Source organism: Mauremys reevesii, linkage group 2 (assembly GCF_016161935.1).
Source record: "Mauremys reevesii isolate NIE-2019 linkage group 2, ASM1616193v1, whole genome shotgun sequence".
Classification (NCBI taxonomy): domain Eukaryota; kingdom Metazoa; phylum Chordata; order Testudines; family Geoemydidae; genus Mauremys; species Mauremys reevesii.
Window position 1 is genome coordinate 37,252,149 of NC_052624.1, and position 15,471 is coordinate 37,267,619.

At 42.4% G+C, this 15,471-nt stretch overlaps 1 protein-coding gene across 2 annotated transcripts in view; it reads left to right on the forward strand.

Annotated features, from left to right (window-relative positions):
- The first annotated feature begins 1,907 nt into the window (after positions 1–1,907).
- NEBL (nebulette) overlaps positions 1,908–15,471 on the forward strand; it is a 410,603-nt gene continuing 397,039 nt past the window's right edge. For both annotated transcript variants that reach the window (XM_039523600.1, XM_039523599.1), the window contains exons 1-2: positions 1,908–2,338; positions 3,743–3,837. In XM_039523600.1, coding sequence (XP_039379534.1) covers positions 2,270–2,338; positions 3,743–3,837 — 164 coding nt within the window. In that variant the 5' untranslated portion in view covers positions 1,908–2,269. The remainder of the gene's footprint in view (positions 2,339–3,742; positions 3,838–15,471) is intronic.

Sequence of the window (15,471 nt, forward strand, 5' to 3'; positions counted from 1 at the left end):
GGGATTGGTAGTATCATCACTACCTTATCAGATTTCAGGACTGGTGCACTAGTTGGGCTATAGTTTACCATCTTCTATTGCACCAAGAAAGTTAGAATAGATGGTATTCATCTACACAATTTTCTACAACTCTTCTTTTTTCTCTGCAGAAACACCATCTGCACATTTATTACTTTACTGGGTTTAAAGTATTTACAGCTAGAGGAGTTAGAAACCCAATATCATTACCACTTGTGGCTTATGATATTTGTGACCTCATAATTGGTAAGTATACTGTTCTAAACTGAATTTTACTTAATTTGTTTGGCAGTACTTCTCATGCTTGAAAACAATTGATGGGGGGTGAATGTAAATTTTTTTATTAAAGATCCCATGTTCCTTTTTATAAGAGTTGGGCTGCTCAACCAGGGGTTATAGCCAAGTTCTAGTTTAGATTTTATTCTACCTAATAAAATTCCACTGTAAATATACTTCATCTTCACTTCTTGTCACAAAGTGGTGGAGTGTTGCTGTACTGTTGAAGAGTTGTAGTATTTCACCCCTGAAATGGTTGCATGTCAGTGGATAAAGTGCTCTCGTTGGGATGGTTTGCATATCAATTTGTTAAAGAGGACTGTGTTCAAGACAAAAGTGCAAGACTTTTGCCATAACATTCCCCAAGCACTAATAATGATTGGAGTAAAATAAATTACTAAAGCCTTCTCTCAGAGAATCTGATTCTGCCAGTCTCACTCAGGCTGAGTAGTACTTACATATGTGAGTATTTGATGGGACTAGTGGTCTGCATAAGTACTATTCAGCCTGAGAAGGCCCAGCAAAGTCAAGCCAGAAAGGGTAGGAGGTATAAGATAGTGAAGTGAAATTCCTGGCTCAAGGGAAGAGGAAACCCAAGTCTATGTGTTGATTCTGCTACAGCTTGACATACTTTTGTCATGCATAATGTTGGTTGGAAAAACTTTGACAGGACCACTTTCTGTCAGTAAATGCAGTTCTATCAAAATGCTTCACAAAATTGTGTCAATTTTGCCAAAATTTCATTTTAGAGAAAAACCAAAAGTTCTGACAGTGCCAAAATGTCCCATTTCCACATTTTTGGGAAGGAAACTTTATTTTTTTTCATTTTGAAATGACTTTGTTTCCCTTTTTTGTACTATATTATTATAATATAAAATAAAGTTGCAATCACACCACCGTGCGTGAACTAATCCAAAATTATTCCATCCTCCCAACATTTTCCTTTGTGGAGAATTTTCAAAAGTTTGAGTTTTGTTCCAATTCAAAACAAAGCCACATTTCCCAATTTCAAAATCCTTTGCCAAAGGGAATTTCTGTCCTCGGCCTAACCCCAGACAAATGGTTAGATACACTGGAGATGGACACAGTACAATTAGTGCCTGGATCCTGCAGCTTCACCCACACAGATTCAAGGCACCATTGGTGGGGCTCTGACTTCAGGCTCGGGGCCTTAGTTTGTAAAATGCCCTGAGTTGCCCCATAAATGGGGTTATGGAAATACAAAATATGACGCCGGGTGCCAATTTTGGTTGGCTGGATTCCTGGAGGTTTCCTCGGATGACATATTTAATTCCTGGAGACTCCAGGACAATCCGGGAGGCTTGGCAACCCTGGGTATTACCATGAAATGCCGACAAGCAGCCGCGCGTTCAGCCTTTCCCCCGGGCGGAGGCAGGTGTGCCTGAGGCCCAGCCCAGCGATCATTTCCCAGCCGGAGTTGAGGATCTTTGACCGCCGTGTTGGCAGCGGAGTGTCTCTGTCACCCGCTGTCTCCCCGGCCGCCCAGCAGGTTGCCTCAGGCAGGCGGCGCCCCGCTGCCCACGCCGCGCGGGGGCGCCGCGGCTGAGCTCCGCCGCCGGGGCTGGCTCGCTGCGGCGCGTTGGTGGGTTTGGCTTGTTCCTGCGCGGCGAAGGGCGCCGGGGGCTGTGAGCAGCGTGAGTCACCCAGCCCGTCGGCGCGGGGAGCCCAGAGCGCAGGCACCGAGCGGAGGAGGCGGGTGGAGGCAGGCAGCGGGCGGGGGACACGGGCTCCCCTCCCTCCCACTCGCACATGCTGCCGCGCTGCAGTCAGCCAGAGCAGCGCCTCCGCCGATGACCTTCTCGCCCGCCCGCCCGCCGCCCCTGAGCTGAGGACGCCCGGCTCGGCTGCCCTCTCGCCCGCGCGGGGCGGGGATGCCACAGCGCCTCCCGGGAGCTGCTTCCACCGCCGGGGCCAGTTGCAGAGTCGCCGCCGTCGCTCGCGAGGAGCCTGAAAAATGAACCCCCAGTGCGCCCGCTGTGGCAAAGTCGTCTATCCCACGGAAAAAGTCAACTGCCTGGATAAGGTGCTGGGCGCCCCGCCGAGGGGACGGGGCACGGAGGGAGGAAAGGCGGGGGGGAGGGGGATAGGGACAAGGGAGGAGGTGATAGATGGGTGAGCTTGGGGCTGAGGATGGTGACCATGAGGGTGTCACTGGGATGTGCTCCCTTCCCCCTCAAGTATCACCATTTTGCCTGCTGGAATAAGTACGTCGTCTGAAATGAGTGAAAAACAGCAAACCGCCTCCTAAAGCAGGCGTCCATGCTGGGGTGTGTGTGCGGGGGAGCTGTTTAGAAGGGTTAATGTTTAGTCACTAGGGGGAGGGGGCAGTCGCCTTGGAGAAGCGGTGCAAGAGTATCTCTTTCTTCCTGGGAGCTCGGCTGTTGCTGCAGGGATCTAACTGATGTGGCTTTAAAAAAAAAAAAAAAAAGCACCAGGGAGAGTGTAAAATACCTGCAGGTTGCAAATAAAGTACCGCACCTCTGCCTGTCACTGCGCTGGAATCTGCTCCTCTTCTAATCGTGAGGAAATAGGCAGATAGTAATTAGCATGTCATAGCACTGCCGCTGCTGACGCATTGGTATGAATACATGCTAGGGAGCCCAGAATTGAGATCAAGATTCAAATGCCCATTCACCCGTCAAGCACAACAGGGTTTTATGACTGTTTCAGACAACAACCCTTAATCTAATGCCTATAACAGGACAATGTTTTAGAGAATAGATAATAGAGTCCTTTTCTTCTCTCTTTCCCTAAAGGAAGTTATATTCAAAGGTGAAACCCCTATGAGCTATAGCAGATTTCTTCCAAGGTTGACGCAGCTTTGAGATGCTTCAACAGCATATCATGCAACTATTCTGCTGTGACTGACACCAGGGCAAGAGAGATGACCTTTCCTTTGATATTATTCCTGTTTAATATTAGTTATCATGAAGCCTGATCATTTCATAATTGTACAAGCATCAAGACTGTGTTGGGTGCTCCAGATTGACACCCCACACACGCTGGAAAGGGAGTAGTGGCTGTTAGATGAAAATACTATACTGTGTATTAAATGTAGTTTATATTTAGTATACCAACAACCATATTAATTAGTGGTTTTATCCATGTAGTATTTTTAGAAAACATTTGTATTGATGTTGTACTAATCAAAATGTGAAAATTCTGCTTCAGGTGTCCTTAAAATAATTCCACTAAGGTTAAGCTGCTGTGATCTTGGCATTCACTTTACTAAAGAATATATGGGATTTGGAGTTGTTTCAGAAGTGTTTACAGTTGCATAAATCTTTAATTTACAGAAATACTTATTAAACATCCTAGTGGTAAAAATCCTCTCCTAATTTGCAAAAATATTGACTTAAAATTGTATTTAAATACTTAATGTAACTTCAAAATTTTTAAATTAACTATAATTTAAATTTCTTTACAGTACTGGCATAAAGGATGTTTCCATTGTGAGGTCTGCAAAATGGCTTTAAACATGAACAACTACAAAGGATATGAAAAGAAACCATATTGCAATGCGTAAGTATTATAAATGTCGACTCTTGCAGAAATGAATTTGAGAAAATAGCTGGTTGGGTTGATTATCAGAGCACAAACATGAATTGTATTGCTTTAGAAAGTTGGTTAATTGTATTACATAGGTGTGGCAGTGCAGTCCTAAGCAGCAATGTATCTTTTGCTTTAATAAAGATCACCATGTCTATTTACTGTTTTAATGTATATGCTGTTACAGCAAATTTCTGCATAAAAACCCTATTCTGCAATGAGTGTGGTTAGACCCCAGTGCTGAGCCCCATTAATTTCACTGGGAATCTGCAAGGATAGAGAGATTTCCCCACACAGAGCTCAATGCATGTTTAGGTTTATAACAGGGGTCGGCAACCTTTCAGAAGTGGTGTGCCGAGTCTTCATTTATTCACTTTAATTTAAGGTTTCGAGTGCCAATAATACATTTTAACCTTTTTAGAAGGTCTCTTTCTATAAGTCTATAATATATAACCAAACTATTGTTGTATGTAAAGTAAATAAGGTTCCAGAATGTTTAAGAAGCTTCATTTAAAATTAAATTAAAATGCAGAGTTCCCCGGACCAGTGGCCAGGACCCAGGCAGTGTGAGTGCCACTGAAAATCAGCTCGCGTGCTGCCTTCGGCACCCATGCCATAGGTTGCCTTCCCCTGGTCTATAATCAGATCTATAATTTTCAATTCTGGTAAGAATTTTACAGGGGAATTGAACAATTAAAAAAATCGTATTTTTTTGTAAAAATCCTTATTTCTGTTGTTCAAACAACACCTTGGTTTACTAAAGCTGAATACTTTTAAAATTCATTTTACTTTTCGCTGTTCTTGCCATCTACTTACCTTCTGCATTTATCTCAGCTTTGATATTCAAAAAAAGCTTAGTCAGTTTCACTTTGGTCTATAGTCCCATTCTGGTCAAGCTCATTTTCCGGTTCTAATGAACTAGTACAGTGCTTCTGTGTTTGGGTTGCAAATACTATAGGGGAACATTCTGGTATATAAAAAATGTCCCTGTTGTTTGTACCGTGCCCTAACATTTGCTAGGTGCATTCCAGTATATATTTTTTAAGCTTTAGAAACATTTGTTCTTTGCTTTTTTAAAAGGGTATTTTTTTAATCAAACATGGACCAAATTTGACCTTAATGTCCCTTTAAAGTATATGCTGATATTGTGATAATTTCCATGCCAAAAGTATTAATACATAAAATATTTGTCAAAAAAGTATTATCCTAAAAGCCTTATTTCATCAGTGTAACACTTCACTATGGACCCATACAGAACAGTCCAATGATTTGTAAATAGCTTATGCTTATCCTCTTCCATGATAAAATCATTTACAAATAAATGTAAAAATCCCTGTGTGCTGTAAAAATATGAACATTTTTAGTAAATGTTGTTACTCTGCTGCCAAACCTTGAAGATTTTCCTTTGAGGGTGTGTAATCACATTTTAGGAATTTATTTTCCTATCCCTAAGTTTCTAGTTCTTCCTGCAGGATTGTACCTTGCACTGTGAACCCAGACCTCTTACATTACACAGGTACAGGCTTCATCAGTAGTTGCAGGATGAAAACAAGGTTACAGGAAGTGGTGTTGATGATTCCGTACGTGGCACACTTCCCTTTGAGTCAGTCAATGGCCCATCATGGTTCTGGATGGTCCTCTGCTGTTGGAAGTGTTGTCTTTTGGATGAAGTCTGAAATAGAGCCCATATAACTTGTGGTCATTACAGATCCTGTGATGCTTTGGTACTTCTTGCAAGAACACATTTTTGTATGTCCCTTGTCATGGCTACATTTCAACTCTGGTATTCTGCTCACTTAAAACTTCCTAAGTAGTTCCAATTGGTTATTTATATTTAATAACCCACTCTCCAACAGAAAATTCCTCTGTGCTGTGAGTGCATGGTAGGTGCCAAAGGTTCCTACGTTTCTATGCCAAAGGTTCCTACGTTTCAGTTGGGGAAGTGATACTCTTCTGTGCAGTCTAATGCGTGCTGAGATCTTTCAGAGTGGGGGTGAGGAGAAAAAGTGCTATTAACATGTTAGGTACTATTCTTCCTATTAGCTGATTTAATGAATTTAGTGTGTAATAATGATCCTTAAAAAAGGAATTTATTGCCCTTTTAAAAAAACATAATTATTTAATAATCACTGTTCAGATTAGTCAGGAGGAGCTAGTATGTATAATATGGGAGATCATAATTCAGAAAATGAGAGCTGAATTAGTAAAAATAATGTAAGAACATCGTATAGGTGAGTACCCCTGAGATTGTAAAGTTTTCTAAACTTTGTTCTTAAATTTTGTCAAACTTGTACTGGGTTTGTGAATATTACTTTGAGCATTTGCGTAAAGTATTGATATACGTATATCTTATTGTTGAACCACATAAAGCAGAGTCATATTTTTAATAGGAGTAACAAATGTTGGTCTGAACAAATGTTGAATACTTTTCCAGGAAAAATGAGACACCAGTTTGATGTAATGCAAAATGGTATTTTGAAAATGTAGTTTGTTTATTTGAATTATTATCTTTTGACTTATGAATCTTGCATCTGATTGATCACATAGTTAAAGTTACTCAGTTAAGTAACACTAATATAAATATTTTAAATGAGATTTACCTTCTTTAGTGTTCATCAGTAGGAGACCACTGAAACCCCTGTTGGGTCAATTATTGCTTGATCATAAAATCTGCAAAAGAAAAACAGAATGTACATTTATTTATATAGGCTACTGGAAGTGCTTGACAAAAGCAGTTATTATTAGACAAGTAACTGAGGCCATCCATCAGTAAGAGTATAATTTATAGAAAAAAGTACAGAATTATGCACAAATAATTTTAATGGAAGAACAACACTAAAACCATTTAATAGGTGTGAAAGCCATAGTTAACTTTTCGTTTAGATAAGTCAAAAGGCATTATAACCTCAGTAATTTCAGTGCCTCTTTATTAGTTCCTGAGTTAATGTATTTGCTACATTGTATTTTGAACTTTATTTTCCTTTCCATTGTGCAGGTATTTGCCTTTCTTCTTAGTCATTTCACTGGTGTTCTTACAAGAAATGGAACTGTTGAAACCAACTTCATTTTCTGTTAGAAATAACAGTAATAAATACTGATCTGTGAATGTGCTGACTTCAAACTATGCTTTGTTTTGGTGGGGCAGAGGGAGCAGAATGGGGGGAACTAATAGACCAGGGAGGACTAGATTATATGAAATAGTTTAATTCAGTACACTTTGGAATAAAACACAACTAAGTACACATACAAAGTTCACATTTTTTATAGACAAGAAAGAAATCTGTTTTAGTGGTCTGTCTAATTTCTAGCTGATTGATTTTATGCAATTCTTGTTGATAGAAAGGATAATTTCTGCTGTACTAGAACCATCAGAGAAGTCAAGGCTATGTACCTCTTGCATTATGTACCTGAAATTCCTTTTATATATTGTTTACTGAAGGAGCAACTCTATTGCAAAAATCCTTAACATCTGTGAGGAGAACTTTGCCTTTACCATGCTTAGATGTGCTATTAGTATGAAAGGAAGAACTGTGTTGTGGGTAAGGAGCTGGACGGGATTTGAAATTTGGGTTCAATTGTCTTTTCTGCCACAGATTTCCTATGTGATCATGGGCAAGTCATGTAAGCTCTTTACCTCAGTTCACCCATCAGTAAAATGGGGTTAGTACCACTTCTTTTCTTCCATCCTTTGTCTGTCTTATTTATTTAGGCTATGTCTATATGTACAGTGCTGCAGCAGCTGTACTGATATAGTTGCAATGCTGCAGTGTGTCTGATGAAGACTTTCTATGCCGATGGGAGAGCTCTCTTCCATAGGCATAAAAAACCACCTCTGTGAGCAGCATAAGCTATGTCGGCGAGAGAAACTATGAACGTGATCACTTATGTCGGTGTAACTTGTGTCACTCGGGGGTGGAATATTCATTCCCCTGAGCGATATAAGTTTTGCTGACATAGGCTGTACTGTAGTCAGAGCCTTAGTTTGTAAGCTCTTTGTTCCTTACTGTGGACATGTCTACACAATGGGTGTTTCAGTGGCACACAGTTTTTATAGCTATGCTGCTGTAGTGCCAAAGTATAGACACTTCCTACGTTGATGGAAGGGTTTTTTCCTTGGTAGTAAGTGACCCACAGTGTAAGTGACCCACCTTTTTGAACGGTGATAGTTAGGTCAATGGAGGTCAGCTCGCTATGATTCTCGGATGTGAATTTTTCAGAGCCCTGAGCAATATAGCTAAGTTGATCTAAAATTTTAAGGGTAGACCAAGGCTGTTTGTTTGTACAGTGCTTGGAACAATGGTGCTTTGATCCCCGTTGGGGCCTTTAGGTGCTACCATAATACATATAATAATAGTATTTAAGTTTTCAGTTCACCTAATTCACATTCCTGTACAAACTCTCATACATATAAGACTTTTTTTTTCTGTCTAATGTATGGGGCACATGATTGTCAGATCTGGGTTATAATTTTGTTCTGCCTTTGGTGTGCTGTGTGACTTCAGGCAAGTCACTCAACATCTCTGTGCCTAATCGGTGAAATGTGGCTAATGACACTTTTCTCTGTGGAGTGTTTTAAGATCTATAAATGAAAAGTATTATAAAATTGCTTATTGTGTATATATAGCAATCATGGGAAGACAACCCATCTTACCTTTTTCTGTAGAAACAGTTCTGATTCCACACAACTGTAAATAACCAAATAGTTGGTGCTAGGAAGTAAATAACATTTTGGCAGCAGCTGGTTGTACATAATAGTTCTTAAGCTTGTTAAATCACTGAATCATCTATGATCATAATAAGGTGACTTGTTCTTATAAATATTCATTTGTGTAGAATTAAAAAATGAATCTCCAAGGGTTGCTTTTATTTTATCCTTGGGTCAGTTTTTGTTTTGTAACTTAGGTTTGCATTACCTAATTTGCTAGAAAGAAATTTATCAGACAGTTTCACCTGACCAAAATATGAGACTGTTTTTTAATGCAAAGCATTTTTGTCTTGTAGAAAATGAAACATGCATTTTTTTTTAGCATGAGCTATACCCTGGTGATGAAAACAGGCTTCCTGCTTGACAAATTCAGCCAACAAAACACGTCTTAGATTTTGTAGAAATTAACAAAACAAACAGCTGTAACCTATGCAGACCAGTTATACTGTCCTGCAAAAAGCATCCAACCTTACTGACCAGATACATCCTTCTAAGATGGTCAGCATCTAAAAACATCTACTCATCTCCACACGGTACAACTTAATTAATGTTTTTATTCATGACAGCTACCATATGGACTGATTATATAACTTCCTGTGGAATCAAAATTCACTGTCATCAGTCTTGGTATGGGCTATTTATGCTAGGGAGAAAAAACACTAATACATTGGTTGTTCTAATTTTTTACCTTGGTTTTAAACGTATGTTTCTTTGAAGTATTTATACGAACATATATTTGAAAGATTTTGGTATTAGAAACATTAGGAGCCAAAGTTAAAGAGAAGAGATGAGACTATTAAGTATCAGAGGGATAGCCGTGTTAGTCTGGATCTGTAAAAGCAGCAAAGAGTCCCGTGGCACCTTATAGACTAACAGAAGTTTTGGAGCATGAGCTTTCGTGGGTTAATACCCACTTCATCGGATGCAAGACGAAGTGGGTATTCACCCACGAAAGCTCATGCTCCAAAACTTCTGTTAGTCTATAAGGTGCCACAGGACTCTTTGAGACTATTAAGGTTCTTGTAATGTCTGTTGGGAGGCAATATAAAGTTATAGAACTATCTAGATGCTTACATGGGGTGGGAAGTGGATGGGACTAATTGGTAACTGGAGAGAGAGGTGTGACTAGTGTAGGTACTCCACTGTCATTGGATTTTGTACATGGTGGATTGAATGTGAAACTACAGAGGGCTTGATTTCCTATAGTCAGGAAAATTCTCGGAAGTGGCCATTATATCTTCTAATATAGTTCTAGATAAAGCTTATTTTTCAATATTGAATTCACTAGGGGATCGTTTCTCATTCTAATTGTAATAAAAGTGAAAGCTACTGATCAACTGTAAATAAGATTAATTATTAGTGTTTAATGATTACCAAATATTAGACTATATGCTTCTGACTCAGCATGCCTAAGATTGAAAGAAATAATAGGAAACAAGAAATGGAATGGACATTTAGTAATGAAAATGGATAATTCTTCTCAAATGCCATGTAAATAGTCAAGAGTTGTTGAGTAGCAAGAGAGGATTTGTGCTCCTCTGAAAAAGTCCGGATAACCAGTTTCTTTGGATTCTTCCTGATCAAATTGTTTAGTGAAGTGAAAGAACAGACTATTGAGTTTGATCCTGCAAATGAGAGTTGTTTGTCATAATTGAAAAACAGCTGATGATATGATGTGATTTCCTGTAGTAGTCCTTCTAGCAGCTTTTGATCATCAGCTTTATTTTGGAGTAAGCATTGTTAGTCACAGCCATCCCCAAATGGCAAAAGTCAGTCAGGGTCGCCCAGAGGAGTCAGGATGCCTGGGGCAAAGCGGGGGAGCGGACATAAAAAAGGCGCCTCCCGCTGCGGCGCTTGTACTCACCGCGTGGCACTCCGAGTCTTTGGCAGCGGCGGGTCCATCACTCGCTCCGCATCTTCGGCAGCACTGAAGGACCTGCTGCCGAAGACCTGGACTGCTGCCGGGTGAGTAAAAATTAAAAAGGCGCCTCTAGCCAGGGAAGGGATTCTCAGCCAGGGCTCGCGGGGCCCCTGTGGAGCCTGGGGCAAATTGCCCCACTTGCCCCCCCCTTTGGGTGGCCCTGAAATCAATTGGTGAGTATGCAGAAAACAACAATCACCTCCCTCCTCCACACCTCATCTGAAAGACAAAGATTTACATTTTCTTACCAAGTTGCTAACCTTTCTTTATGCTAACAACATAGTCTTCCATATGCCACAAAATGAACGGTTCAAGGGAACTGACTGAAGCTCTTCCTATGTTCCTGGAAACAGACTTAAACTTGTAGGTCCAGGGCTACCACTGTAACTGAAGAAAGAGGAGAAAATTAGGGAAGAACTTAATAATTGTTGACAGTAATACTAAACTATTTGTTCAAATGTTAAAAATAACCTGATATCTACAAGCATCCATGCAGGGAAAAATGTATTCCTATTTAATTCTATAAAATCTTAATTTGAAAACGGAGTATATGTCCAACTTGCTGCTGATGGCATTCAGCAGTGAAGAGAAAAGTATGACAAAAGAGGCCTTTGCCATTTGCTCAAACAATAGAAATAAAATGGAAAAGATGAAAACATCTTAGGTACAATTGTTCCAAATTTCTGACATATAAGTGTTCAGCACACTACTTGCTGAAGAAGACATGATCCTTAAGGCATATTGTGGAGTTCAAAATATTTTCTGCAGTTGCCATCCGCTTCAAAGTTGTAGAAGAAATAGAAAAACAGGAATAATACTCCAGCTTCTCAATGACACTTGGAACTTTTAGGAAGATTGTGGTCCCAATTCAGGATCATGTTCCAAACCCCCTTTAGTGGGGCAAAGGGTCTGGAAAGCTGCCCCAAATGGGCAGTTGAGAGTCCCCTCTGCATGGAAGAATCTCCAGCTTCTGTAGAGCCAGTGTAGCCAGCCCTACACCACTCCTACCAGTTTCCCCCAGTGTAGGCGTTATGATAGGAGCTGCTGCATTCCAGCAGTTTCCCACTTGATGTAATTACCCCAGCGTTCCATTAGAAGCTGGCATAATTTAGAACAGCCCTATGGCAAATAAGTAACATTATGCAGATTAATTGTATTTTTATGAAGGTTTGCAAATTGCACAATATCTAAGGCTTTACTTCAGCAATACCCATTTAGAGTCTGGCTGTCTTGTAAATTGGTCAGTTGTGTTTTCTGTCAGTTTTGGTGTTTTGGGTTGAATAAACACCCACAGTTTTCAACATTCAAATAGTCTTTGGTCATCAGAGTGTGTAGATCAGTGGTTTTCAAACTTTTTGAGTCTCCCCACCCCCCTTGAGTTGCAATTTTTGGTTGTGCCCACCCCCAATTGAGACCAAAATAGATACATGCAAAAGTATGCTTGGTAGCCTATTCATAAACCTAACCGAGACCATAGCACAACTTTAATTAAATTACCTGCACCTGTAGTTTCAGATACACAGATACCAATGGCACAGCAAATGTTTCCTCAGCAGCGGGCAGCTTCTACCTTGCAATCAGGCTGCACTGGTAGGGCAGGGCCAATATCTGCTCCCCCCCCGGGTTTTCAGGGTGGGGGAAGGCGTGTGCGGTGGTCTCTGGGGGAGGAGCCAGTGCTGGGTGCAGAGGCTGCTGGGAATGGAAATCGATGCGGCTCGGCAGATGTTAACACTGACCCACAGGCTGGGTGGCCCATTGAGGTGAGTCAGAGGGTGGAGGTGTATTTGCTTTCCCGAATGGTCCTCTAGCTCCCCTGGGGAAGGGGGAGGGGCATTGTTTGAAAACCTCTGGTTTAGATAGTTTTTTTTTTTTCAGGTAAGTAAGTGTGTATCGGGAAACAGAGTCTCCCAGGAGCTGTAATCACAGGAAAAAGAGTGAAAATTCTTAGCATTATGTGGATATTGAGAGAGAATATTAGGACAATTTGAGCAGGAATTTCAGTAATGGTAAGAACTCGGTTGCTTGCAGTATCTCTTCCTGTGCTGATACTCAGTAGAAGCTTAATGTTTCTTATCAGGTGTAACTGTGGGAAGTAAGGGCTAAGAAACTGCTCAAGATTCACCTTAGTTGTGTTTTCTAAAATACTTAGGTAGCAGAGCAATAAAAATGGAGGAAATTTTGTTGTAATTTCAGATCCATTTAGTTGAATGAATCAAACGTTGATAAGTGGAAGAAACTGGAACATCTGTAGTTCCTGTATGATGTCTGATGGTATTTTCTGCTAGTGGTATTGTCACTTGATGGTATGGGCATAGAAAATTCTAGACCACTTCTATTCCTATTTTTTGTTTTGTTTTTTCGAAGTGTCTTTTAAATTAATCTTTGTCACATTTGTAAAATCCTTATTGCTATATTGATATGGTTGTTGACAATTCCACTGTGGTGCTCTGTACTCCAGTGCTGATATTTTGTCTCATAAGAAGTTTTCTCAGGAATGTTGAATGATATGATAAACTCTGTGTTCTGTTATGCATGAAGGAAAATATTCCAACTTTGAGTCCCCTTGAGTTTTCAAAATGGATGAAGTATAATGGAAAATGACAGCATTAGGGTGATCGTCTCATTGTGGTAATAAATATGCAGAGCTATTTACTTGTTACGTCCCTGGAAACACTCTTGCCATGAAGATCCAGATAGATCACAATCTTGGCAGAGCTACTGATAATTAATGTCGTATTGGTATGGGTACCTGCATGGCCTCACAGTATGCCAACATTTTTATGGCTGACTTAGAACAATGCTTCCTCAGCTCTTGTCCCCTAATGCCCCTGCTCTACTTGCGCTACATTGATGACATCTTCATCATCTGGACCCATGGAAAAAAAGCCCTTGAGGAATTCCACCATGATTTCAACAATTTCCACCTCACCATCAACCTCAGCCTGGACCAGTCCACACAAGAGATCCATTTCCTGGACACTACAGTGCTAATAAGCGATAGTCACACAAACACCACCCTATACCAGAAACCTACTGACCATTATACTTACCTACGTGCCTCCAGCTTTCATCCAGACCACACCACACGATCCATTGTCTACAGCCAAGCTCTACAATACAATCGCATTTGCTCCAACCCCTCAGACAGAGACAAACACCTACAAGATCTATCAAGCGTTCTTACAACTACAATGCCCACTTGATGAAGTGAAGAAACAGATTGACAGAGCCAGAAAAGTACCCGGAAGTCTCCTACTACAGGACAGGCCCAACAAAGAAAGTAACAGAACACCACTAGCCGTCACCTTCAGCCCCCAACTAAAACCTCTCCAGCGCATCATCAAGGATCTACAACCTATCCTGAAGGACGATCCATCACTCCCACAGACAGGCCAGTCCTTGCTTACAGACAGCCCCCAAACCTGAAACAAATACTCACCAGCAACCACATACCACACAACAAAAACACTAATCCAGGAACCTATCCTTGCAACAAAGCCTGTTGCCAACTCTGTCTACATATCTATTCAGAGGACACCATCATAGGACCTAATCACATCAGCCACACTATCAGAGGCTCGTTCATCTGCACATCTACCAATGTGATATATGCCATCATGTGCCAGCAATGCTCCTCTGCCATGTACATTGGCCAAACCGGATAGTCTCTACGTAAAAGAATAAATGGACACAAATCAGATGTCAAGAATTATTCAAAAACCAGTTGGAGAACACTTCAGTCTCCCTGGTCACTTGATTACAGACCTAAAAGTCGCAATATTACAACAAAAAAGCTTCAAAAACAGACTCCAATGAGAGACTGCTGAATTGGAATTAATTTGCAAACTGGACACCATTAAATTAGGCTTGAATAAAGACTGGGAGTGGATGGGTCATTACACAAAGTAAAACTATTTCCCCATGTTTATTTTTCACCCCTACTGCTTCTCACACCTTCTTGTCAACTGCTGGAAATGGGCCATTTTGATTACCACTACAAATTATTTTTTCTCTCCTGCTGGTAATAGCTCACCTTAACAGATCACTCTCGTTATAGTGTGTATGGTAACACCCATTATTTCATGTTCTCTGTGTGTGTATATATATATCTTCAGTGGTGAGCTCCAGCCGGTTCGCACGAACCGGTTGTTAAATTTAGAAGCCTTTTTAGAACCGGTTGTTCCAGGACAACTGGTTCTAAAAAGCTTTTAAATTTAACAAAGGCTCGGGCAGCTGTCCATCCGGTCCCCAGCCCCAGCTCACCTTCCCCTCTCCCCTGAACGCTCCGCCCTCCTTCTCCTCCCCCTCCCCTGCTTCCCGTGAATCAAATGTTCGCGGGAAGCCTGAAACAAGGAGCAGGCAGGTAAGCCGGGTGGGAGGGACGGCGCACGTGGCCCAGTCCAGCTCCACCTGAGCGGATCCCCCTGGCCCCGGCTGAGCGCCCCAGTCCGGTCCCGGCCAAGCACCCCCGGCTCGGGCTGGTCCCGGCCGAGCGGCTCCGTCCCGCGGCACCGGTCCCGGTGCTGGCCGAACAGCTCCGGCTCAGCCCGGGGAGTCGGGCCCCGCGGGTCCAGCCCCGGTGCCGGCTGAGCGGCTCCAGCCCGGCCCGGCCCCCGGGGAGTCGGGCCCCGCGGTGCCGGCCGAGCAGCTCTGGCCCGGCCCGGCCCGGGGAGTCGGGCCCCGCGGTGCCGGCCGAGCAGCTCTGGCCCGGCCCGGCTCGGGGAGTCGGGCCCCATGGTGCCAGCCGAGCAGCTCTGGCCCAGCCCGGCCCGGGGAGTCGGGTCCCGCGGTGCCAGCCAAGCGGCTCCGGCCTGGCCTGGCGAGTTGGGCCCCGCAGTGCCGGCCGAGCGGCTCCGGCTCGGCCTGGCTTGGCCCGGCCCGGGGAGTCGGGCCCCGCGGTGCCGGCTGAGCGGCTCCAGCCCGGCCCGGCTTGGGGAGTTGGGCCCCATGGCGCCGGTCATGGTCCCGGCGGAGTGGACCC